This window comes from Tetrao urogallus (assembly GCF_951394365.1).
Source record: "Tetrao urogallus genome assembly, chromosome: 2".
NCBI lineage: Eukaryota > Metazoa > Chordata > Aves > Galliformes > Phasianidae > Tetrao > Tetrao urogallus.
The window spans coordinates 8,481,261-8,508,739 of NC_136814.1; the positions used below are offsets into that span (position 1 = coordinate 8,481,261).

Consider the following 27,479-nt stretch of genomic DNA (forward strand, 5'->3'; position numbering starts at 1 on the left):
ATTTTCCTTCTGAGGATTCCTAGCTGAGCACACCCACACTACAAACTCTGGGTTTAACCTGGGAGTTTTCAAGGTCAAGACAAACATCATGGTAAAGAGCAGCCAAGTTAAATTGCACACTGACAAAGTACTGGTCTCTCAAACACAGCATGCAGCACCACGCCAGGGCTGTGCCACGTAAGGCTCAGGAGCTGGAAGGCTAACGGGGGTGGCCAGCCTTCAGGGAAGCAGGCTAGAAGTGGCTTTGGAAGCTTGCCAGCAGGTCACTACATCAGGCTTTTGGGAAACCAGTGTCACCTTGAGCTGCCCAAGAGATGCTGCCATGGCCGCCCCCTGGCTCTCTGCGGCATGGGGTGAGTGTTCATCAGCGGCCCGGCAGGGACAACTCACGTGCTTGGGAACCATTTACTTCATCCTCAGCAGCACAGAGGCTTGTGATTAGAAAAAAGTGTGTCTGTGACTCTTCTCCCTCAACTCTCTGCACTTCATCTCCTGTGCTCCAAGCTCTAGGCAGGCAGAGTTTGCGTAGGTAGATTTGTCCTACATAGCCCATGGTTTGGAAGGATAAACACAAATCCCCCTAGTCTGTCTGTTCCTTCTGCTCATTTCTCTCCTGCCACAACTGGCCAATTTACCTTTGCTGTTCACTCGGCACAGCATTTACAGCATCTGGAAGAGTAAAAAACTGATGGGTAGGAAAAAAAAAAGAGAAAAGCTACTCTAAACTCGAAGGGATGATTATGCAAAGCTTTATGCAAGCAACATCACTGCTGCCTTGGAGAACAGGCCTGGAGGAGGGGCTGGAGAGAGCTTTACAGCTTAACTTCATCCATCCTTTGTTCTGAATGTGTTGTACAGTTATAACTGATACTTAACAATCATTACCTATTTTATATACAGGAACAGGCATTATGAATAAGTACTGAGGTCATTTGTTTTTTCGAGTTGCAATCTCTTTATTTTCTGTGAGTCAGGTGGTCTGAGTCAATGCAGTCATGCTGTCCTCTATTTCTGAGAGTTTCTTCAGCATCTGGCTCACCTTGGCCTCATCAAACTCCAGGCAGAGAAATTCAGATTCCTACAAAACAAAATTGCAAAAGCAGGAGTTGAGAAAGATGATAATTTTTCAGAGATACAATAGAAGAGGCATAGCGCATTCTGCTTTCCTGCTGATTTATATCCTGTATCTCCTTTACTTCTGGTCAAGAGGGGGAGGTTTTCTACCTCCCAGAAGTTTGTAACCAACATACCAAACAAGAGCAGTACACGCTGGAGGCCAGCCTGCTGCTGCCTAAGAGGGCACACGTCAACTGAGCTCCACTCTAGCATCAGTGTAAATTCACAAGTTAAGCAGCAGCACTGATTTGTTATTCTCTGACAGGATGGGTGCTGGGGTGTAGTAAAAGAGCTACAAGGGATCGTATCAAAGGCTCAGAAAATAAAGCATACATAGAGAGAGAATTTCTAATCATATGGTACTCATTAGTAAATACAAATGTGAAAAGGCCTCCTGAGATCTCCAGGCCTTTGGTATTATCCACTGGTATGCCTGCAGTCACCAAGTACTTCCTGTGGTGATTCTCCCAGAGGAAACGTTTGAGGCCACAGGGAATGTGACTGCATAGCAAAGGCCACTCTGGGTGAAGCACTGTCAGTGGCAGAGGAACACACTGCAAGTATTTGGAACTGAAAGTGCAGCAAATATGAAGGGATGTTTCCTTATGAGAAATTGGAATAGTTTTAGCAACTGGAATAGCTGAACGTGCACAGAATTTCTGTACATAGCACAGACGCTGCAGGAGAGCATCTGCAGTTCCCATTTGGTTTCGAGCACACTCACTTTCTGTCATTATTTCAAAATATGCTTTTTCGTCTGACAAAAACACTTCAGTGTTATTTATGTTCATAGAACAAATAGTTTATGTGCAAGGGTAAAGTCGTCATACAGATGCAAACCATCCATTTTTACAACTGAATTTCTCACTAAATTTCACAAGCATTCTTTTTCCACAGACACCAGGAACAGTTCCACCTTTTACCTTCTCTCATCCTCACACGGGCATTGGCTTGTTCTGTTTTGTGTAAAAACCAGCAGGCAACAGGCAAGCCAAGACACTGATGGAAGAGCCAAGGGAGAGTTCTGTGTACAATAATGACAAAAGGCCCTGCCAGAAGAATGCTAACAGGAAGGAAACGAGGTGGCAGAAGTCACTGACCAAACACATGAAGCGCATGCAATGGCCGTGCCAGGATTCCTGCCTGACATCACTCACATGGGGAGCTACCACAGTTCAAAGGAGAAATCCAAAGAGCGACTGAAAGCTTGAAATGGAAGAGATAAAACGACACATTTACACCCAAGCCCAGTGCTTTAAGAAAGCAAACCTGGCAAAATGAAAGCATCGGGCACTGTAAATGTTTTTTGTCCTCAAATACAACTGCATCTCCCTGATGCTGCTATTCAGGCACGGGGAAGACCCTTCTCATAGCTATACTGGATGTATCCATCTTCATGAAGCGTGCATTATTTTATCTGCTAACTGCCAAGGAATCCGACTGACCAAGTACAGAGATCAATTATGTATTTAGTGTGAGAGTGCTTCTGATTAGGAAAGGTTTCATGGGATTAAAAGGAACTTTACTGCCACTTCGTTCAATGAAAATTCAGTATGTCGAGTAACTGATGCATGTCAGGTAGAATACACAAATGACTGTTAGGGCAGACCTCAGCTGTGGCAAGCAGAGCAAGCAGTTATGCTCAGGCTGTTCATAACTATTCACCCCTACAATATTACTCAGTACAGTCCACCAGCGTTTCATTAAATGATTGGGACAGCAACATTTGGGATCAATAACCATGCAGACAGGACATGGATGCAACAGCTTTCACACTTTCTTGTCTTTGACAATGGTTGCTGCCACATACCTCAGTGCTACAGCCCACGTAGAAAATACACAGAATGCCTCTGTAGAACATAATTACAGCTGGACAGCACACATAAACAAATGTTTGGTGAGGAATTTCGCAGCTTACCTCTATTTGGCAGTAGGCTTTCTTGTAGATTCCTGCCTGATTAAGAGTTATTAAAAACATAGGTCACATCTGCCAGAAGAAGATGTGTTTGCAAGCTTAGGAGATTGTGGGAGAAAGGCAAATGAAACCCTTCCTATGCTCTGTCCCTGGAGGTGTTCAAGGCCAGGTTGGATGGGGCCGGGGGCAGCCTGGTCTGGTATTAAATGTGGAGGCTGGTGACCCTGCCTGTGGCAGGGAGGTTGGAGATTGGTCATCCTTGAGGTCCCTTCCAACCCTGACCATTCTGTGATTTACAGCCTGAGGCTCTCGGAAGCATCATACTGAAACCACATCACATTCCCATGCTGGAGTGAATCATTCTTACTGAAATGACCAGAACAGGGCAGACCTTTTAGGAAGGACTGACGGCACCACATGCAGCCCTGGGTCACAATCCTCAGCAGGATGAATCTGCCGCCAGACTCATGCTGAAAACTCGGGCTTTCCGGTCACAACTGCGTACCTCAGGTCATGTGAGCCTGTATTCCCAAGCAAGTTTCCCCAAGGCAAGGTCTGCCCATGCAACCCTTAAGATCTGCATCAGCTGCTTTTACAGCTTAATCACAAGGTGAGTGCGAGCAGAACCAAGCTCCCAGTTCTGGCGGAAGTGGTTTTGCAGGAGCCTAAGGCATAATTCAGCTTTTTTCCCCACTTCAGGTTGTGCCAGTTAAAAGAGAAGTAAATTGAGCAAAAGGACACTCTTGAGTTACACTAAGACTGTGCATGCCACCTTATGCAAGTCTAAGCATAAAGTAAAAGTAAAGCACACTTTTGTCCATAAAGCAGCTAAAAGTTGGCTGTAAGTATGGGATGATAGCTGTGTAATTACCACATTCTCATGTAGACTAACCTGCAATGTGAAGGAGGGGGCAGTAAATCAGGCTGCTCAGAGCTGGGTTTAGTCTCATGTAACACTCCGTTAGTTTACACAGTCCACAAAGTTCTAAAGATAGATAAAAAAGAAAGAAGATGGAGCTCTGAATCTCAAAACTCCACACCACTCCCCTGAGCTGTCTTCCAGCAGCAGGACAGATTTGGTATCTCTGCTGTTCCTAATGAAGAAACAAGGCATCCTTTCTGATATCTTCGAGTGCTATAAAAATTTTCATCCCGTTTGGATGCTTCGCAATTAAACAAAACCAAAATGGAACAAGTCATTCATTAGAAGCCAACCCAGAAGCCACCAAACAGGAACATCCCCAGAGTCATGAGCACGAAGCTGACTGCTGACCTGAAGCCACCAAACACGCAATGCAGCACCGTGAGCCCTTTCACCATATGGGAACCTGCAGCAGCCAATTTCTGTACCTCCAGTATGAAGCTGAAGTGCCATGAAGCTCTGAAGCACGGTGCATCTGCCTGCAAGCCAGAAAGCTGGCACTGGCTGAGCCTTTGTGGAAACAGAAAAGGTCTTTAGGCAGGAGTGGATATGTGTGTCAGTGGGACTGCCAGAGCACTGCTGTGAGATGGGAACAGCACGTGCATACCCACTCTCAGGCTGGAAGACCACGTCGATGCACAAAGAGAACCCCACTGCTCTGCCACTGTCCAGCTGAGCCTTTTGGGAAGCTGTGGGGTGGGCATCCACTTCCTGCAGCCCTCTTGGTTCTGTCCCCACACGTTATCCTATCCCTCCTCCCATTTCCCTTCTGAGCCCAGGCTATGAAAAGGCGCTGCAAAACCAACATCCACAAAACACACCCTCCCCCAGGCATGAATCAGGTCTGCCAGGTTGGTTTGTTTGTTTCAGTAACAACAGAGAGTAGCAAAAATATTTATATAAGAGAACATCTTGTAAACACCAGCATTCTTGCTGTCCTCTAGAAAAATACTCAGAAGCACAACTGTCTGTATCTCAGTAACTACATTTTAAAAAAGCCTCATTTTGAGAAAACCAACTCTCACACATTTGAAAGTCAAGAAAAAAACCAACACAGCTGTTCCCTATTGCATCATTTGGACTCACTCATTAAAAAGTTTCCCATTAACTTCAGCTCTTCTACTGCTTTATGTAACAGTGGATTTAGCTTAGATGCCCAGATCCTGGCCCTGGGCAACCTGATCTAGCTATGGTGCTCTGAAAGCAACGCCTCCTGTTTTATTTTGCAGGCCCACAATGTCAGAGGTAGATGGTGGGATGGCAGTACTGATTGAACCTTCCCACCAATATCCTGTTACGTTTTGTTGTGGTGCTGTTATGTCCCTTCCTAGGGAGGTAATGTTATCTTTATTAACAATTTTTGATACTGTGGTGATTAAAGTGCCTTATTTATGAAAGTTGTTTTCTTAACTTAAAGAATTGTGGAAGCCATGTCTTCAATACAACTAATGGTCTTCAGATCTCCAGTATGTCATAAGAGTTTAGAAGTGTGGCCTTTGGGGGGGGGGGGAGCTGAAGCCCAATGATTCAGCAATAGGTGACTGAAATAAAAAGTAATTCATTTCTCACTTCATCAGATATATGGAAGACTGAATCAAAGAAATTCCTGACAATATTTCCTATAGAAATCAATCTGGCTGCTTTTTGCAGACCTCTTAGTTCCTCAGGGCTAAACAATGAATAACAAGTTCTTTACTTCTACGTGGCATTTCTCCTTACGGATCACTGCATATTCTGCAGCCAAGCAAATCTTCTACTTCCTCTGTTAACCAGGAAAAATACCACGCACACTTTACATAAGTAATTAACTACATTATTGGTAAACAAAGACTCTAAAGTCACAATGGTCACACTTCTAAGCATTTTACGTTAGCTTGGAGAGGAAGAACAGGAAAGGATACCTCCAAAACACTGAAATGGTCTCTGTGACACATTGGGAGACAACTCCGTGCAGTTCTCCACCTGAACATCTGCCCCAGTCACCCCTGCGTGGGCCAAAGGTAACCCTCACACAGCGCCTGGCCCCGGCACCATCAGCCAAACCCTGCAGAGCACAGGGCCGAAGCAGGCAGCTCTGCAGGGAGTCAGGAAGAGAGAACACGAGCCCTGCCCTGCCCTGCCCACCCAGTGGGGACACGTCCTCCTGCAGGGATGGGGCTGCGGGGTGAGGTGCCAGGCACGGTGCCCAGGAGGTTGTGTACCCTGCAGCAGGAAGAGACAGCGCAGCACAGAGAGTGAGGCAGTGGCACAGCTGCCCAGGGAGGGATGGAGTCACCAGCCCTGGAGGTGTTCCAGAACTGTGGAGATGTGGCACAGAGAGACGTGGGTTAGTGGACGTGGACTGGATGTGATCTTAGTGGACTTTTCCAACCGTAATTCCGTGATTCTGTGACTCTAATCACAGGTTTGTTTCCACCAAAGCAGGAGATCTGGGGTTCAATCTGTGGTGTCTTAACACCAGGTGAATATTGTGCAATTGACTGTACAAGCAAATTGAGCTTCAAAGCTACAAGCCAGCTGGGATCCCTAAGCGAGTGGGGAGAGAGCTGTCCTGGCATTGCCTTTTTTTTTATTCCTTAATCATTAATAAGTTCTAATTGTAGTCAAAAAGAAAGTGCCCAGAAACAGCCAGTGAGGAAACCTAAAGAACAAGCAGAAGGGTGGCACCGACCCGACAGCAATAACAGCACCCAAACTCCACAGGTAAGGAAATTACAAAGCACTGCAGGTCTCTGAGTCCTTTTTAGGCACCACACAGTGTGCCCCAGCTGTGGCAGCTCCCCGCCCATGGCAGGCAGTTTTAATGATATTCAGTGTATTGCAATTCTTCCTCTGACAGGCAGAAATAGTAAGATATCAACCTTGAGGTTTAGGAAGGACCCATTTAAAGACTTGCATGATAAAGAAGTGCAAATCTCAGGGGAAAAACAAAACAAAACACAACACAGCACAAAATCGGTGAACATCAAAACAATTCCAAGCAATCCTACATCCAAGAAGGCAACAGAAAAGAAATAAAATCCCAGTCCAACCTGGAATCAGAATTGGAAATGAGACGCTTTATAAAACAGTGCAAGGAAGCTTTTTTTTTTAAAGACATGTTCTTAAGTCATTTTTGCAATGATGCTTGGTAGCTCTGCTATGGAAACCTCAGACTAATGAGTGTGAGAATTTCCTACTGCACTGTCAGATGGCAACAAACAGTCCCTCGTAAACAAATCTCAACACAGTCATCTTAATATTGTCCTTACTACTACTACTTGCTTCCAAACTCTTCTACGAAGAGGCCTCTCCTTGACACCCAGTGCACACAACGTAAGTGTGACTCATCTTGGCACTGAGTCTGGATGCTTAGAAGATAGTGGGTTTACTTCTCTTTTGGATGCTGTATTGTCTCTTCCATGCAAGCACCTGCTATCCGAGTGCCTCAGCGTAAGTGGCAGAAGAGGGAACCAGAAATGACCTGCATTATAATTCAGGCTACAAAAATATAAAAAATAATGCATGAGTTACCATGGCAATGTTCTAGGAAGTATGAAGAGATGACCGAAAAAGAAGGGAAATATTGGGTTTGAGCTTATTTTTCTTCTGAAAGAATCAAAGTGGTAGCACATTGAACTCAGTGATTCATGCTAAGAGGAAATATTGATTGTCAGATGTTTATGAGAGTGACTGACTCCTGCTGCTTAGATTCTCAGATCAGGAAAACTGGGGGAGTGGAAAAAAAGCCCACCAAACCAAAGCTGTGCTGCCAAGCCAAGCCAGCAAGATAAAGCAGAAGTTGCATTGAAGCTGCAATCACTTTGCACCAACGGTGATCTTACTGCAAACCTTGGAAGTTATTTTTAGATCATTAATGTGGGTAATTCCAGACAAACTGGAACGGATGGCAATCCACTGACTTTATAGAAGCATGTGTGACAATACTAAGTTCACTATTTTTAACCAAGTTCAGAACTATTTTTGCAACTATAACCATGGCCTTCAAAAACTCTGTGGCTAAGTGTAATTCTTTTCCATGATCCTGCATAAAATAAATTATTACCATACCAACCTAATTCCTTTGTGTCATTCTGGTATTATATGAACCAAGAATCTCTTCAGCTAATGATTATTACATCAACTCAGGAAAAAAAAAACAAAACAAAACATCCTGCAGATTCCTTTTTAATTCTTTTAATGTAAGATCAAGCCTGTAATACCACGGATTAAATAGAAAGCATTGCAGCAATTGGAATAATCCCAGGCACTAAGACCAGCTCTCTGATACCGCACAGCAAATGTGATGTCATTGCTCATATGTTAGCGACCTACTGAAATATTCCATTCAGCATGTTGAACCCCAAATGAAAGATGATTATTTAGGGTTTACCCTGCTGGTGCTTATGGCTTTTGGAAGCACAGATTTCTTATCAGAAGGTGTTAGGGGGAAAAAATATTAGTGTAACTAATTAGAAGGAAGCTTACTCTGAAAATCTTTCATATTTCACGTCATAAAGAATTATTAAAAGACAACTTTAACACCTTTATGCAAGGTGTATATCTTCAATATGGCTATGCTACTTTCAAACTGGTGATGCTACCCCATATTTTACCTGTAAGCCTTCCAACTTCCTCTCTTTTTTTTTTCCAGTCCCTTTGATTTGTGCCTGCTTCCTTTCCTGAACTCATGCAGTGCCTGCATCCCTTTCCCAGAGCATCATCCTGCCACATGCTGTCCCCATGCAAACTCTTCCAATGGCTACTTATGTACACTTCGACCTAACAGCACAACACCACCGTGTATAAATACAGTCTGACACAGCCAAGCTGTCTGTGTCTCACAGTTAATTATCCCGCATTTGTGATTAGCAATCTCACATTTCGTCTCAGCGCTGAGGGAGCACTCAGCCACAAGCGCAGCGTTCCAGATATTGCTAGGACACTGCTCATTCATTATTGACTCAAAGGAGCTGAAACCCTCTGTTGTTTTACAGAAAGCACCACAAACATCTTTTCTAAAATCACAACACAACAGTCTTGATGTACTGAAGTGATGTGAATGCTGAGCCAATTCATACAGCACCTTGCGGGGGAGGGAAGGGAAAGGTTATACAAGTCCCTGCTCTGCTGGGGCTAATGTAATTTGCACAAAACGATATCTGTTTTTGTTGTCAAAATGCAAATTTAATTCTCATTTCCAGATGACTTCCTGAAATGTTATACCTGCAACTTGTTATAGGGGCATATCTGCAATGGCTCCTCGCTTACCTGGTTCCTGTTAGCCTTTTACAACACACTCTCATGCAGCTGAGAAAATGATCGCATAAAATGCCTTTCTAAACATGTTGAGGTCATTGGTCGTCACGGGAGGTAAAAAGGATGGAAACCCCTTCAGCTGTCCTTCGCTGACAAGTGTCACATGTCTAAATGTATGGAACATGCATAGTGCTGCAGCCTCCTGCCTGTTGAGAGTTCAGGTCTAACGATGGCAAGGTCACTTTGGCTGTATGACATAGAGAAACAGCGTCAGACAGAACTGCCAGGAAAGTCCTTCAGCTGAGTCTCAAAGTTCAGAATGGACCCCTTGATCAGTGGTTTATGTCTGAAAGATTATAGGTGCAATCAGTCCTTTACATCACTTAGTCAAGATTTCAAGCTATACTACCAGTAAACCAGAAAAGATGCAGAACCCACAGTCCATCAGTTGTACTCACAGTTTGGGATATCTACTCCCTAACCTTTCAAAAAATGTCAGCATTTTTAACAGTGCTCCACACCTTTTCAACATGGCTCCAAGGAGCTTTCAGTGTAAGCACGCAGTTGGGGGATCTGCCCGCTTCTGTCCAAAAATAGGAGCATCTTCCTGGGAAAAGACTGTGAGAGACTCAGTTGGAGCCAGCTCCACCAAGCCTCATCAAGGGGCTCTTTGGACTGAAACAAGGCAGGAGGCAGCAGGAGGCTCTCTTCTACCTGCACCCTGCATGTGGGAACCCCTACATCAACTCTAGCACCTTGATAACCCATCAGTGAGGGAAAGCTGAATCCAGGGGCACTCTGGAAAGTGCTGAATTCGGGTCAAGTTCTCTAGGAGCTGAGCTTCTGCATAAAATGTTCACCAAGAATGCACAAACAAGGTTTTGAGGGGCTCCTGATATGTCTGCAGCAACTTCTTCATAAGGTTTGAAAGATGCCTCCCTGACTTTGCTGGAAGACTTGACTTAACTTAATATTTTCCTTTCCTTCAGAAACACAGTGGCACAAGTACCTCCTATATGGAAAGATATTTAAGGAGAAATTCTCTAAACGCTGTTCACCTTGAGTATTGATCCTGGAAACAAACCGATGTGGGGAGGGATTCCTCCGACTCCAGCCTGGCGTAGGAGATGCTGACCTTGTAAGCTGGTCAAAGTTGAAGGCTCCTGAACACAGGGTTGGGTAATCCTAGCTATAGGCACTGCCATCACTGTTGTCTTCTCAGAAGACAGAAATAAAGTCATGATAAGAGAACAGAAAGCATAATGCTCTAATTCCTGGTGCAGAAGTGAGGACACGCTCCTGTACCTAAACCAAACACTATTTTGACATAAGGCATGTCACTACTGTTCTCTGGTTTTGCCAAATCTAAGCATCTTTGAAAGCAGAGCTGAACTCAAGGTTCTTTCAAGCCCTGCAACAATAAGCGTGGGATGGTTAACCTTCAACAGGGCGTCCTGCTGCTGCTGCTTGACTGGCTTGAGATAAATAGGTGCAACAGCACACAAAATAAATTACCACACCTCCTGAGTCCACTGACACTTCCTTGGTAACATTGGTATACACCCCTGGGAGGGTCTCCAGCCCAGATATTATGCAGAAGAGAAGACAAACAAAGAGTCAAAATCACTAGTTAAGAACTACATTTGTCTTCTAACTCTTCTTTACACACACCTCATTTCCATTGGGCAAGCTTAAAAAATGTCTACAGAGCTTTTAGGTAAAGTTTGTGGTCAGTTTTGGAGGCCCCTGGTCTAACCCCCACTTAGGAGATGGTACATAAAAGCTTTATATGGAATCACGTTTATTTTGTAACAAACACGGCTGCCAGTCCCCAGTCATCTGAAAAGTGTGAATTAGACTGAAAACTCTTGGAGTCTCACATTGTTCCTCCATTTGAAAAGAGCTTTCAAGGATCCTGTGCAATTCCAGTGCCTGTCATAAGATGAAATCTTAAAGGAAAACATAATGAATTTTATGTTTAACATTGGCATTCACCTTTCTCCATCTGAATGCCCTAGAGCATACCTGGCAGGGCTTAAGAGGTTTTAAAAGGAAAAGCAATATAGCAACATCCATAAGTTTCACCAATCTGTACAGAGAAGCGTTAGAGACAGCTCTAAAAATAAAGCCTTATTAAATTCCCTTTGTATCACTGTGGCATTTGAATCAATACACATATTTAAAAACGACAGAAATACGCTCTGTTTCTGGCACAGCATCAGCTTCTCATCTTACTTCCCAAAGCCATTTCCCTGCAGCTCATCCCAACTGCCCCACCTGGGAGCTCTCCCACTGCCAATGCTCACAAGGGTACCAAAGAACAGAGAATTCCATTGCAGTGTTTGTGAGCTCTGCTGTGTCAGCTCTCCTCTAACAACACAGCTCTCAGCGGCACCACTGCAAGGTTATGTGCTTTCCTTGGGAGGTGCCAATCCCAAGGTAGGGGATCTTCGGGGTGAACGTCCCTCCTCACCTAGGATCACTATCTTTCTGTGCTGATCTATATTCTTTTTCTATCTGTACTTGTTTTCTTGCACTGTATTTTTGATTTTTTGTTTTAAACCTTATCATGGTTTTGTCGTCTCGCTTAATTGCAACTGAAGAGTATTATTCTCAGAAAAAGAGAAGCAAAACAGGACCGAGCAGTGAGAGTTACTTTCATATAAACTACATACACACAGTTTAAGTAATCTGCATTTAGAAATACCCACATTATCAAAGAATACAGTCAGAAGCTCAGTAAAGGAGCTAATCTTTAAGAGGACCCCGGCATATTCTGGCTGAGAGCACAACCAGCCTGCATAATTACCAGGTTGGTAGCATCCCCCAACCAGATCTTTCCTGTTCCCCAGCTCTTCAGTGTTAGTTTATCCATATTATATAAAGGCCTCAACTACCCATTAATGTCCTCCCTAAAAGTATTACACTGGAAATAAAAGCTGACTGGAATTGAACAGTCTCAGACAGCTCAAGTGGCCATATTTTCCAGGACACCAGACGATGCTGACTCCTGTTGGAATGAGCATTTTGGAATTAGATGTATTGAAAACCTTCTTTTCTGTCCTCTTCTGAGTCATGCATGCTGGCTCTGTAGTCTAACAGGCACCTGGCTCTGCTGAAATAGAAGAACAGATGAGGGAAGTGCAGAGCACAGTGATGAAACACTTAAAAACACAGAGCTCAAACAAAAATAATAGAATCACAGAATGTTTTGGGTTGGAAGAGACCCTAAAGCCCACCCAGCCCTAACGCCTGCTGTGGGCAGGGCTGCCCCCCACCAGCTCAGGCTGCCCAAGGCCTGTCCAGTCGGGCTTTGGGCACCTCCAGGGATGGGGCACCACAGCTCTGGGCAGCAGTGCCAGGGCCTCACCAACCTCTGAGTGAAGATTTTCTTCCTAACATCTAACCTAGATCTTACACATTTCCCAAACGGTTATTTAAGGCCACACAATGCCCTTGTTCCCTGAGCAGCGAGGAGCTGTGTCCCCCAGAATTCCCTTCCCAGTTGGATTCCTGTACCTGTACCTTGGAGATTGGTCTGACTTGGCTAAAACAAATACATCCACGTCCAAGAAATAATGTTTTTCATGAGGAAAGTTATTTTTTTCAAGGGCCTCTTTACACACATCCATCCCCACTGTGCCAGGCATTAATTTCCCCACAGCAGTGTCAGGCATTAATTTCCTCCAGGGTACATGACTACCTAGAGGGAAAGAGCACGAAGGCTGGCCCAGCAGATGCTGTACACGCAGCAGTGGCAGCAGCATCACAGCCCAACAAAACACAGAGCCTCTGCCACAGCACACTGTGAGCCACACAGACCCAGAATGACACACAAATGGGCCACTAAAGGAGAGTGAACCGTCTCTAATTAGGACAGAAGGGCTCATCTGAAAGCACAAAAACAGTGTTACTACAGGCTTGAAAAGAGGCTTGCAGTTCGGCATGCGTTCAGTTGAGGTTTTTGTGATTCTTCTTAAAATATATAGCACAGTAATATATTTAGGCCAGAGGCTTTTTTGTTCATTTGTTTTTGGTGCTTTCAGGATGTCTATCTACACTCTTTCCAAAGGTCTGAAAATAGATTTTATGGGGACAAGAGAGACTACTCAGGAGTTCTGTTGCCACTCCAAACATGAATACTCAGCGGGACCAAAATAATGACACTTGCTTCTCTTTAATAATTTGAATGCATGAACTTACAAAGGAAAAATAAGCCAAACTGGAAAAAGAGTGGTTTTGCTTCATTTCTGATAACCACTCTGTTTTTTCCTGATTAGTTTTAGAATGCAAAGTGCTCTCTTTTAATTCAGAAGCCTCCTATGAGAAGCAGGGCAGCCCCATATTGAGTGGGACAGACCTTGCACTCACATTTATCACTGCAACAGCAGCTCCTGCTGAGCATGACACAAAGCCCACTAAGGCTAGTGGGAATCAGTGCTGCTTCGGTGACCTTTGGTTCCAATGCACTGAAATAGTGGCACCGTGTGCAGGGAAGGCGATACTGACAGAACAGAGCTGAAAAAGTGCAGAAGCTGCAGACTTGCCATTTGCTTTCCTTTTTTTCTTTTAAACACAGAGTACGTGCTTGCTAATATTTGCTGCATGATGCTCAACTCCTCTTTTCTTTCCCTGTGTGAGAGGAAAAGCAAAGGCTCACGATGAAAACTGAAGCTGCAGCTCCAGCCCCGCAGAGCTCAGCGTGGGAGGACACTTGTGCCTGCACAGAATCCCACTGAAGTCAAGCAGCCCAAGGCTCTGCCCACACAGCTCCCTTTGCTCAGCTAATATTACAACTCCGCTTTATTGATGCTGCAATTTCCACATTAATTTCTATGAAGAGAATGCAGGCAGGGCTAAAATATGAAACCTGCATTACAGTCAAAGCGCTGCACATTGCTGCGTCTGTCTGAAAGACTCATCAGGAGAGCTCAGGACATTGGTTCTTAACACATTCACAAAATCAGCCCTGCCACAAGGACTATTTTGATGCCCAGCACTTCACAGCCTTCTTGACAGGCACCACGTTGAACCACCTTTTTTTGGAAAGAGAAAAGATTCAGAGGAAAGTTATCTAATTTTGGTTGACCTCTCTTTCTCAACTCAAGGGCAAGTAGTGCAGAAGCAGGAAGCATTTCCATAACTGAATTGCAGAGCAGCCATTTAACAATTAATGTGTGAACCACTCAACATTGGAAACTGAATGTAAAAATAAGCATGTGGGAATTGGAGATACTCCCACACAAAGAAAGACTACAGCTCCTCCATACCAGATATTTAATTGGCTATTTCTTCTTTTTCTATTTCTTCTTTCCCTCTGCAAGCAAGGGAAGGAGAGGGCTGTGTGTGTTATAAAAGAACATAACCAGCTCTCCAGAAGAAAATGGAGATGATGTGAATGACTCATTGAGCTTTCTGCACCTTTGATGCAGAGCAGAATTCTCTCTTCTTTTTATCCACAGCAGTAATCTTACTTTTCAGTCAGGACTTGTGGTTTGGACATCAGCACGTAGCTGAGGGGCCCAAGGCACACACACTCCTCACTGGCACAAAATCCCTAACACCACAGCCTTGTTCTCCTGCATCAACAGAACTTCAGTTTGTAACCCTAGCAGATGTAAGGTCATCGTTCTTGCTTTAGGGCTGCAAGGAAAAGGATGCATCCCACATCCTCCCCATTTCTGTGAGAGGTGTAATACAAAATCTAAAGTCACTCCCTCTGTAAGAAAACAGGAAGAAGAGGAGAAGTGCAATATTGAGCACTGGTGCCTCAACCAGCGCTGTGTTTTTAGACAGCTGCACTGAAGTGGATATATAATATAATATCTGAGTGGGCCGGTGTCCTCAAACCTTCCAAACTCGCAGGTTTGTGCTGATTGCTGGTCTGTCTGCTGTACTCTTAACCAAAACATATCAACTTGCTTTTTTATTTTATTTTGTCCAGCTTTATTTCCTACCACTTCTCTCGCTTGCTATCATGGGATTCACTGTTGGAAACTGAATGGGGATTTTCAGTGACCATTCAGCACTCAAACCTTTTCTATCTCCTGTGAACTATCACAGCTCAAACCTCAGAGAGGTTTACAAGATCCAAATGACTCCTTCACAGCAGAACTGTTGCCTCCCCTCCGGAAACTGGAGAACTTATCTTGGGTAATATTAATTACAAGGCTGGGTTCAGCCCTTGTTAGCTGTTGTTTGCATGTACCACAAAACCCACACTGATTAACTTCCACCAGCCTGCCAAGCCGTTTCAGGGCAGAATGCAGGACTATGCATCAGCAGTACTGCAGATGAAGAGAGAGGGGCACTGCCAGGACTGCACAGCAAAGGCTGGAATTAGCATTGTTTCACTTTTTACTATGCAGTGTTTCACTTCTGGGAGGGCTAAATTTGCTCATAAATTTAAAACAGAGTTTGAAGAACGGCTAAAAGAGCTCCAAGAAAGAACATTCATGGTGGCACATTGGGCTGTATTGCATTAATTGTGATCTACTGTAGACCTGCTAACATCCATTGGCCACTACAGAAACGTACCTTAACTTCCTTGGATAAAAGGATTACCTTGAGATCAAGTACATTGGGAAGCAGCTCTGCATTTGGAACTGCCTTCACCCCCACAGGCCCAATTAACAGGCTTTGAACCAAGTTGTGAACATGTAAAGGAAGTTTTACTACAGTGGTATTTTCTAAAATATCAGCATGGCTTATGAATAGGGTGTTCTTGCTATAGTGAGCTGCTAAAATAATCAGGAGACAAAGATGGTATTTTTCTCTTCTCCCAATTGATTCACCAATAAATTGTGTTCTGGATCAGGAACCAACTTTCCCATTTAATGGTGTTGGTGCTACTTTTGTACACAACCATTTAACAAAGGGCTGTAATTAAGCACTTATAAAGTACCTTACATTGACATTACAGAACTCAGCTCCTCACTTCAGACCGCTGCAGTATTGGTACTGGTTTTTGCTTGTTTGTTGTCATTGGGACAGCACAACGGGGGCAGGAGGCACCACAAGCACTTGCTGTATAGCCTTCCACAAAGAACCAGGCTGTGCTCCTGCCAACGCCCTGGCCTGGAGTGACAGAGGACAGGCAGCAGAACCAAGCTGCTGAACCTGACCCATCTGTGACAAAACCAGGATACTACATCTGTGCCAAAAAGCATCCCACAGATGCTTTGTGGAAGAAGCTCTTCTGACACGCAGTTGAATGATGTGCTATTCTGAAGAGGTTAATATTGATTTTAGCACACTGATGAATTTTGAACAATAAAATGGTTGCAGACAACTTTAGACTTGTTCTTCTGTAAGCTCACTGGGTTTATCCTGTCACACACTTTGCAGAAGATGGATGGAAGAATGGGCAAACTGTTCAACAGCTTTCTCTGAACTTCTCTTGGGCAGGTATGCTGATAGTGTTATCTTGGTACACAGAAAGTACTGCTTCAGTGGAACTGAGGAAATTCTGACTCAGCAGTTTTGAATCTAACTTAGAAAAATGACAACTCCCCAGGCAAACACAAAAGTTCACAGAGAGGTGAACTCTTCAGGAGGAGGAATAGCAAAATGTCAGCAAAATGCTGCCTGACCTCTCTTATGCCAGCAAGGAGCATTTCACTGACCTGGGGCTGCTGCATCCTCAGCTTTCATAAATTTCACTGTGCCACCAGGTAGTCTTCTGCAACTTGATGGCAGTACTGACCTTACAAAAGGCTTGAATGCTGGTGATGCTGAAATCAGACAAGCTGGGGAGATGCCTGCAATAGTGACAGTGATCTTGCTTCGTTTCACCCAGGTGCATCAGTCACCGATTTACTCACACAACATTGTGTTATGCCCTGAATACATTCTCCCTTGTCATAGCTCACTGGCCTCCTCGGCACTTAAGTCCGTATTTCAAGGTGTCTTAAGAGCAAAAGCCAACAAAGACCGAGCAGTGTGTGTGTGACACACTTTGTCTTACATATGCCCTTGTACATTTGTTCATATGGGCACGGTGTTCTGTTCAGTTCCATGTGGCAGGGCATCAAACATTAGGGAGATGTTTCCTTGCCTTCATTTCCAAGTTTCCACCACGCCAGTGCTATCTGCAAGAAAAACTCCAGATCTCCTCTGTTCCAGCCACAAAACGACCTCCAAGCTTCATCCAAACCACACCAAAGCTCTCAGCCTTCAAGAGGACATATCTTAGGATATGAAGGATATCCTAAGATCAGGACATGGGTGGAGACCTTTCTGAAATAAAAATATCACCTTTAAATTGGGCCTCAGACAGCTTGACCACAACAGCCTTTATGTGATTTGCAGTCAGTATGGACAGTGGGGGAAATAACGATTGTATTTAGGATCAGGGGAAGAATGGGTTTAAATAGCATGTAAGTGCTGCAGTGTGCAGAGCACCTTCACCTCTGCTCAAATTACAGTGACAGGAAAGAAGCCCATGAAGGGAATAGAAGCTAAGGGCTGGCTACGCTTTTTCTATTTTAATCACAACACCAACACATCGATAGAATCAGGAGCTGCAGAAGGACATGCACAGAGTACACAGAAGGGAGACACATTTCAGTAGGCCACGAGCCCCATGGCACCTGAGGAACCAGAATTTGGAAGAGAAGTTAAGGACTTGTACGTCATAGAATCACAAAGTGGCTTGGGTTGAAAGGGAACATTAAAGCCCATCAAGTTCCAACCTCCTGACGTGAGCAGGGCTGCCCCCTACCAGCTCAGGCTGCCCAGGATCCATCCAACCTGGCCATGGGTATCTCTAGGGATGGGGCACCCACAGCTCTCTGGGCAGCAGTGCCAGGGCCTCACTGCTCTCTGAGGGAAACATTTTCCCCTAACATCTAACCAAAAACTACCTTGTTCGAGCTTAAAATCATTTCTCTCTTTTCTATCAGCATCAGACCATGTAAAAAGTTGAGTCTCCCTCCTGATTATAAGCTTCTTTTAAATACTGCAATAGAATCTTTTCAGAGCCTTCTCTTCTTCAGGCTGAAAAAGCCCAGCTCCCTCAGCCTTTCTTCAGCTCTTCTTCATAGGAGAGGTGCTCCAGCCCTCTGAGCATCTTCATGGCCTCCTCTAGACCCATCCTGTAACAGCTCCACATCCTTCTTTGCTGGGGGCCTCAGATCTGGACACAATATTCCAGATGGGGCCTCACAAGGGCACAGCAGAGGGGCGTAACCCCCACCTTCACCTTGCTGTTACCCCTCTGTTGTTGCAGCCCAGGATACCATTGGCCATCTGGGCTGCGAGCACACACTGCTGGCTCATGTCTGTTTTGTCACTCATTAGGACCCCCAAGTCCTTCCATGCAGAGCTGCTCTCAATAAGCTCTCCCAGTCCCATGTGTTTGCTTAGAGGCACCCAGTGCCCCATGGCATGGAAGGTGGGACTGGGAGATGAGCAGACATCACTCTTTACAGCCTGCACCGCTAGCAGAAAGAGACCCAGCAGCAAATCTTGGGCAATACTGGGACTGCATGTGAAGTTCAGGCAGCACAAGGCCCTACAGAACTTCCTCTCAACAGAAAGAAATGAAGTACTGGTGAGAACTAATCTGTCTGGTTGCTGTTTGAGGGAAGCAATGAATGATTTTCCTTGCTGGAAGCCTCTCCTACATGTTAACTAACCAGGGTGAATTACAGTCTTCCCTCCTCCAATGGCTCTCCAGAGCTGCTTCTGAAGAATGCATGCGATAAAATCTCCAACATCCTTCCAAAAGAGTCAGTGATCCTGTAAGGGACTAAATGTAGTGTGACCACTGCAGAAGAATCTGAAAACCATAGAGCTGTCTATGTTTATCACCTTGTGCAGAAGAGGCTATGGGGTCACTGTCCATCAGTTTTTCATGGGACAGAATGAAAAAAAGCTCATTTTCCATGTGGACCAGTCCTCCAGTGCAATTCCTTTTTTACTTGTTTCTGGATGCCCAGGACTGTGTTTCTCAAAATGGTTATTAATAGGAAACTTTAAGTAAATGCAACATCTCCACTTATTCCTACAGTAAGCAATATACTCTTTGTGAGCAAAATGATGCAGACTTTTAAAAATTGTGGGGAAGGGTATCTTTAACTGTTGCTACATTTATGGTGAGCCATTAATGATCTGGGTGCCTCAGGACTGCACTGAAGTTATCATCACTTATTATTCAAGTAAACAGTCAGTCAAAGTTAAAAATGAAGCCCTAGAGCTTCCAGGAACTGGATACTATTCTTTGAATCATTCATGAACAAGATAAGGACAATAAAGGCCATCTAGACCATCGCTCACCCTTTGTAATGGGTATAATAACTCGAGACATTTTCATCAGTACAAGACAATAAAAATGTAGATCCCCTTCAGAAGCTGTTGACACACAGGATGAAGGGAAGGAAACCTAAAAACAATTCTTATTTACTGATCTGATTAAAGTTAAGTTAAATCTCAAGCTACATACTTTTTTTAAAAAAACAAGAAGAGACTCCAGTAGCTAAAAATAATAGCTTCAGAGGAATATTACTTGGAAAAACAAAGTTGTAATTAGAAAAGATCTAGTGTTTAAAACCAGGGTAAGAGTTTTTCCAGACAAAACATTTAGAGGATAGTGTATTGCCAACAAACAGAACTGAGGTCATTTCTTGTCATTAAAAAACAAAACATGATACTTTTCTCCATCTATAACCCTTTTACCTGACTATAACAAAGAGCCAGCATTTATGGTCTGGTCTCCACAGCCTCACCCACTACAGTTTACAGTTCACCCTACTTCAGGAGCAAAAGGACGCTGGTACCTGGGTCTTGAGTGCCAGGAGCCCTGTCTGAAGTCCTTCTGTCTCAGAACAGCTGTATCCACAGTGACACGTGATGCACTCCACTCAATGTGATTTATTGCTATTAGGTAAAATGGCCAGAAAAGCAGCTTTAACATGTATATTTGGAGCTTCATTTCCATCACTACCCTCTCATTCCCTCACTGATCACAGAGACACTCTGTTATACAGACCTTACCGCAAACACCTTCCCGTTTTGCATCTCCTTTTCACAGGAGAGTCTGCCCCCCAAACAATCGTTTTAATATGGTAGATTTGATTCATATTTGAAACACCAACCTCAGTAACTTCTTTACATTGAGGCAATGACTGCACAATTGCTGACATTTTCTAACAGCAAGCAACAGCTCTAATGCCAGTGTTAAAAGCCCAGAAACCTTATAAATACATAATGAAGCATCAGAAGAGCTGCTCACTGCTCTTTCTGTTGACTTAAACATCACACTTTGCTTTGCAATCTAGAATTGAGTTTAACTAAGTAGCTGGTTGAGGATTAAATCCAACACTTCAGATCACAAAAACAGCTCAGAAAGGGGAAAAATGAAAGAAAAGAGCAAGTACTGCCTTGGGCACTTGCTTAGCCACCCTGTCTTGCTTTGTTCATTTCCATGTTCCAGGTGTTCCTGACACCAATAAGTGACTGAGCTGCTTGGTCAAACCTATGGATTTGTGCTTCTCTCCTATTCCTCCTCATTCTTACCCCAACCCAGAGCTGTATTCTGTAGGTTCTCCTCCACCTCACTTCTCAGGCTGCATGCAAGAAATTCAGCTTCCCGTTTACCACTTCAGTCTCTACTTCACGTCATCAATACCACAAGCTTCCTTCCCATAGATGTTCTCATTAACGCATCATCTCCCCACCTGCCCAGAACTGCAAGTAATAAACATCACCTGCCATTCTGCTTATACTACTCCTTCCTTAGGAAAGCCTTGGGTACATGTTTTGCACTGACTCAGATTTGAGATTTCTTCCCTTTTCCTCCCCAGAATGTCTCCCACCCATCTCTCAGCCATGCAGAGCTCTCTCTGAAATACTTAGGAAACCAGGAAAACATCTATACTTTTTACATTGTAATGTAGCACTTACTCCCACCACGACAGCTGTGGGATTACAGCAATGACAGCAGAAAGAAAAGCCAAACAGAAAAGAATGGCACTTACAATGAAAAAGAAAAAAAAGTTCTTTCTTCCTCTTAATCTTCCCTTGTTTCTTTCCATTAGCAGTTGGATGGCTAGAGAAGAGAAATGTTATCAGCATGTCTAATGGAATGGGTTTTATCCTGGAATCCCTAAGGCAACTGCAAGAGATGAGAGAAAACTAAGAAAACCAACCTCACACTTTTGCTTTGGAGCAACTTGCGTGTGAAACATCCAAAGGGTTCAGCTGCTGCTTGGAAGATTCCTCCCGATTAACCCAACACACTCAAGGCAAGTGTGTGCAGCTCTTAGGAGAAGCACAGACAAGAAGCACATACACTGCACCCCAGTAACTGGAAGAGTAGGGCATAGGCATATTTTAATTGTCAATCAAGGATAAACTTTATCCCCAGAATTTGACATTCTGCAGTATTCATATGTACTGCGGAAGACAATAAACACCCCAATCTTGATAAGGTGAATACAGCAATCATTTGGGAACTAAAACAACAAGGAAATTCCCATTAAGCTTTGGATTTAATGCCTGAGCCAGTTCAGTTATTAGAAACAGATGTCAGTCCAAAGGGCAAACCTTTAGAGTTTCAAAATCAGAAATTCAGTAATCCACTAACAGTCAGTCATCTTCCATTCTATTCTAATGCCCTTACTGTTCTGGTCATGGATTATCCAGCTCCTGCTTTAAAAAATTTACGTACAGCATCACACTCCGTTACATAATGCTGTAATGCATTTGGTGTGAGAACAGTTTGGCTAAGATTGCAAACCTGTTACATAAGCTTCAGAGGAAACTGGAATGTAAAAGGATTTCACCACGATCAATCTGCTCCGAACTATAATCTAGCTTCCAAAAATGTTACTGTGGTTCCCACTCTGTAAAAGAAAGAACATTAAATGTTTGAGATGAGCTGATGAGAAGGTAGAGATGCTATTTGCAATTGGCAATGAATGAATTTTAGCATAAAAGTTTTTGCAATACTCGCATTTTTCCTTCAGAGTGAGTTTTATATTAATTTTATATGTATTCATCATCCATTAATGATGGCAGCTATCAAATCAGATTGATTTCCATTAAGAACAAAGCCACAAGTTCCTTTAGGAGCTTCAGGAAGAAGGAGGAACTGCACAAATCAATGGTCTTCACCAGATGACAAAGACTGGACTCGTTCCTAAGTCACAGTTTAGCAAGGGGCAACACAAGCTGACAAACAGCAGCTAATGGACAACTTCAGGCATGGATTAATTATCATAGCTGCAAAACAGGCTCTGCATCTGAAAACCTGGAGGAAGGTGAAGAGATGTGAAAGACCCAAGATTAAGGCCAAGGAATCTTTCTGATCCTCAAACGCACAGATGAAAAATTGCATCCAAGAACTGCCTCCAAAAGCCTGGAAGAATGTTAAGTCCCTTTCACTTATATTTGACTTTTCTTTTTCTTAACCATGTATACCTCCTTGTGGGGCATCAAACTTCATGAAGAAGGCTTCTGACCTTATAAAGAGTTTTCTCCTGTTTTATAGGGGTTTTTTTTTACAGTGTGTGCTTTTGAAATTAGACCTCTAATCCAAGTGCACTTTCCAAATTCATCAGATGCAGAAAAGAAGAAAAATAAACTAAATGCAAATCTGAATTACAAACTTCTACTGTTACTTCCAGCAATCTTGATTAATTTGAGACTTGCATATTCTCTATAGAGCAAGCAAGTGCCAGTGTAATGCCTAAGCTGATGTGTAGTGCCTAATTCCAATGCATTTCACTCCTATTTGAAGGCTTCATGAACAAGAAGTTCTGAAGCTCTAAAGGCCTGTTTTTCTTATTACATTGAATTAGCAACCAGTACTTTTTTTCTCAAGAAAAACAAACAAACAAACCCAAAAACACTGCAAGAGTACATTCATTATTTGTAGATCTTGGACAGTTTAGCAGGTTAACGACTAACAGAGTGAGGCACTCCATGCCATAATCAATGCAGCACCCAATACACTAGCTTTCAAGAAGCTGCCAGTGAGCTCACCATGAACCATGAAGTCTGGCAATCTCAGCAAAATGGGTTAAGGAGTGTGTAAGGGAAGAGAAAACCACAGGTTCATTTGAGGACAGCCTTTGGGCTGCAGCCTACTGGGGCTTCTACTGGGGTCTGGCCCTCCCCTTGGCCGCAGCCCTCTTGACTTCCTCCTCCTGTGCGTGTGAAATGAGCTTAGTATGATCTGAGAGCTGCAGCCTTTGTACAGCTCTATATATTTATGCCTATCTCGATATTTGTTTGTAAAAATTTAAGAAGCAGAGGACTGTGGAATTCGCTAATAAGAGGTTCATTATATTAATCAGGGCTGATTTTGCATCTGGATTGCGTTTATTCATTCACGTTTTTAAACAGATGACCCACTGCATTATTAACAAATTCTATAATCCAATATTCTGTAACATAAAAAAACAAGTTATTTTGGGCAGTAAATGTGAAAAAGGGCAGGACACATCTCCCCAACCCTTTCAATTCTGCTTCCTTGGTGCAGAACACATTTCCCTTACCGACATCCTGCGTCTCATCACAGCTACAATCCACAAGAACCCCAGTAGAGCATTTAAACACAAACTGCAAGGAACAAAACAAAGCCCTTCACATTTGCTGGTAAAACAATCCATACTGCTGTCTGAGCAATCTTCAGAACACCTCTGTTAACTTGTGCCTCAGATCAGCTCTAAAAATAGCTCGCCCTTAAGAGAGCTTTGACCAAAACAAATTATCCAGTTTAATAAGCATCACTCCCTCACTATTCTCAAAACTTCATGCTTGCCAAACAAAAATAGCAGTTTTATATTTGTGAAAACTATCTGACCTAAGGGCTCCCAGCAGAGGTGCAGCTAGGAGCAGTGCAAGAGCCAGAGCTAAGAAGCTTCCAAAGGGAATGCCAGCAATGGTCAGTCAGCCTGCCCAGCACCCTGAAGGGCTGGAGGACACACAGCAGCCAGCAGAACCGAGCAATCCTAAACCAAGTTCAGCCTCAGCTCCTGTTCATGGGTTATCAGGTGTTCACATTGAAGGCCTTCACAGCAGTGAGGTGGTGGAGTCATTGCCTCTGGAGGTTTCCAAGAACCATGGAGATGTAGTCAGTGGGCACGGTGAGGGTGGGTTGGTTGTCGAACTTGATGGTCTTAGTGGTCTTTCCAACCATAATGATTCTGTGATTACAGGTATCATTTGTGAAGTTAGCATCATGAATAAACTCCTGAACAAAGCCCAGATTGTAAATATGTAAGTAATAGAGGCTGTGAAGAACATAGAGAAGAAACACATGAGAAGACAGTACCTTTCCAGAAGGCTTCTCATGGAAACATCCACACTTGAACAACCTGAATTTATCCTGAGTATTGTTCAGTGTTCACAGAAATTTCCATGTTTCAAAGACTCCCTCTGCTACCACCAGGATATTTCCTGGCAATAAAATCTGATGCTCTATTAACACCAAACATGCCATGGGAACCTTTGTTAAAAGTGTATTATTCCTGCAGGGCCAGTGTCACGGTGGGATTTGAGCATCTCACCCAGAATAGATATCCCAACCCTCAAAATCCTGGAAATCAACCTCAATTTGCAGATTGCCAGCCTACTGTGTCCATCTGCTGCACTATTTTAAAACAGCTCATTTGTTGACAAAACTTCACCTCCAAGTTCCAAGGCTTGCTTATTTTGGCCCCAAAGCTACTGCTTTTATTGGACGACACCACTGAGAAATACTCTTTGTGTATACAATGAGTTTCCACCTACTACACAGTCAGAAATAGAAATTGTTAACAGAAGATTCTTAACATGAATTTATTGCAGTGTTTTTAATTCATCTCTGCAAGCGAGGGACGAGTCATTCAGCCTCTCCAGAAAAAGCCTGAAAACTGGGAGAACAGCCAATACCTGAAGGCAGAGAATTACAGAGAAAGAAGAAACACTTGCAATTAAAATGATGTAAAATGAAGTGTAAGTGGCTATTTGCATATGGTTTAAGAACTCACGGGAGCAGTGGGAAGGCAGCTGGATAAACACTGAGCACACCAGTGTCTCTCTCCTTAAAGACAGAGGATACTCACAAACAATTTTAAGTATCACTTGAAGGGATAAAAAAATATTGTTGCTGCAAAGCTTAGTAACAAAATCAGCACAAACCACTGGAATATTTTTCTACCTTTGTAATGAATTTCAAATTTCCTGAGTAACTGTAATCATTAAAGTCTTCTGCATTCTGTAGGTTTCTCTCTATAGCAATAAAGCGAATTCTTAGAAATAGTTACTTTCATTCCAAGCATATAAAAAAATGTGTGAATGCCAAAGTCATAATTTTCTCTTTAAAAGGTTGATGATTTCATAAAATACAGCTTTTGCTGGATTCAAACTATACATAGGCTACTTAGCTGCAAGTGCTCTCTGTTCACAGAAGCAACCTGCAATTGCAGTACTGGTTTGTGTTGCACCAAGTCAAGCTCATACAGAGCCATGCAGGTACCAAGGCCCAGCAGCAGTGAGCACACTCAGTGTATGTGCTGGAGGATACAACCAAGCCAGCAACTCCATCAAAGCTCTGCTGAAGCCAGTGGTCAGAGTGATTTAGCACCTTGAATCTCTTTGGCTATAAGAAGAGATGAGATTAATGCTCTTTTCAAGCTGTTCATTGAAGGCAAATAAAAATGAAGCTCATCTGACTGATAGCATGCTTCTAAGAGAATAATACAAGTGAGGAAGAATTTCTGAGACATCCAGAATTGTAGCTGGGATGCCACAAGAAACCAAATACACTGGAAAGCACAGGAAGGTCCCCAAATGTGTTTCAACCCGCTCCTAAGCAAAGCCCACCACCCTGTGACACGTATCCCATCAGACTGGGCATCAGGGATGCTTGCTGCCCACAGGGTCTGTCTGGGGAGTGCAGCCCCCACACACAGGACTGAAACCAGTGTGATGCTGAGAGCCCAGGGCTGTGCTGTCACTGGGCAAGCTGTCCAGGACTTGGAAGAAACATCAAAAGCTAAAAATAATTTGTAATCTTTATTTTTAATGCTGCCACTAACTTCTGTGACACAAACTTTCCCAAACAGTTGTCAGATGCATTTTTTGAAGGAGATATGTCCAAAATTTCACTTTCTCAACACAAGAATGAAAACCTAAACATACACAAATGACTGGATGGGGTATGAGAAAGTCTATCTGACCTCCAGTTGCTCTTCTGTTGTTTATAATACACAGGAGCAACCACCCCAGGACAGAAAGAAAACACAACTTTAAAACACGCGGCATCTTTGAACATTAAGCAGCAGTGCAAGAACATACATGAGAGATGTCAACCCAGCAGAACCAGAAGAAAGAACACCACTGAAGGACAGAGACGGCAGCCTTCTTGAAGATTTCTAAGTGAAGAGACAAGAGGTTGCAGCATCCACAACTTCTCAGGGTAATAGCGGGAGGGGTATGCAGCTGCAATGGGACAACACAACACATCCAGTGCTGTTGCTACAGCTAACCTCCTGGGGCTCCATCTCCCACTTGCTGAAGACAAAACTCACGAGATTTCTCACAGTGGTGCTCTGGGTCTCCTCACTTCTGACCCAACTTCTGCCCAAGGAGGCTGTGGATGCCCCATCCCTGAAGGCATTCAAGGCCAGGCTGGATGTGGCTCTGGGCAGCCTGGTCTGCTGGTTGGCGACCCTGCACATAGCAGGGAATTGAAACTAGGTGATCATTGTGGTCCTTTCCAACCCATTTTAGAGCACTGCTGTGCCTAGGTGAAGTTTTAGTAAAACCTGGAAGGTTTAGGGATATTATTTAGTGCTGGTGTGAACTCCAATGAACGAGAAGGTAACTTCCACCTTTGTATAACCGGGAGCTGTGCAAATCTCACTGCATCTCTGTGCAACCCTGGACTAAGGAAGGCTCCCCAACACTGCCTGCAACCACTAACTCCACGAACAGCACTAGTTATCCAAGAGCAAAGGAAGAACTGGTAAAACAAGCTCTCTCCCTCCACAAATACACCCAGCTCCAAAACATTTTCCAAGAAGCAATCTGTAAACCAACCACATACATCAGTACTGTCTGTGACAGCTGAGTTGGCAAGACGATGCTGGGAATTGCCCCTATCAGACACCACTCTCTAACCCTGAAGGCACACACTGAGCACCAAGTGTGCCCAGCTGCTGCCCGGCTGGCAGGGCTGTGCTGCTTGCCAGGCCTGAGCCTTTCCTGCTCCGTGCTAGACAAAAATGCTTTTCTTGGGTGATGCGACTTTATAATCAAGCACTGGAACAAGGACTTCAGTTCAGAGCCAAGAACACA

General features: G+C 43.7%; 1 protein-coding gene across 1 annotated transcript in view; it reads right to left on the reverse strand.

Annotated features, from left to right (window-relative positions):
• Positions 1-970: 970 nt before the first annotated feature.
• The window catches only part of COMMD1 (copper metabolism domain containing 1), a gene marked incomplete at both ends in the record, with an annotated part of 66,913 nt that continues 40,404 nt past the window's right edge, over positions 971-27,479 (reverse strand). Inside the window, one exon of the mRNA XM_079532870.1 lies at positions 971-1,078. Within this exon, the coding sequence (XP_079388996.1) occupies positions 971-1,078 (108 nt within the window). The remainder of the gene's footprint in view (positions 1,079-27,479) is intronic.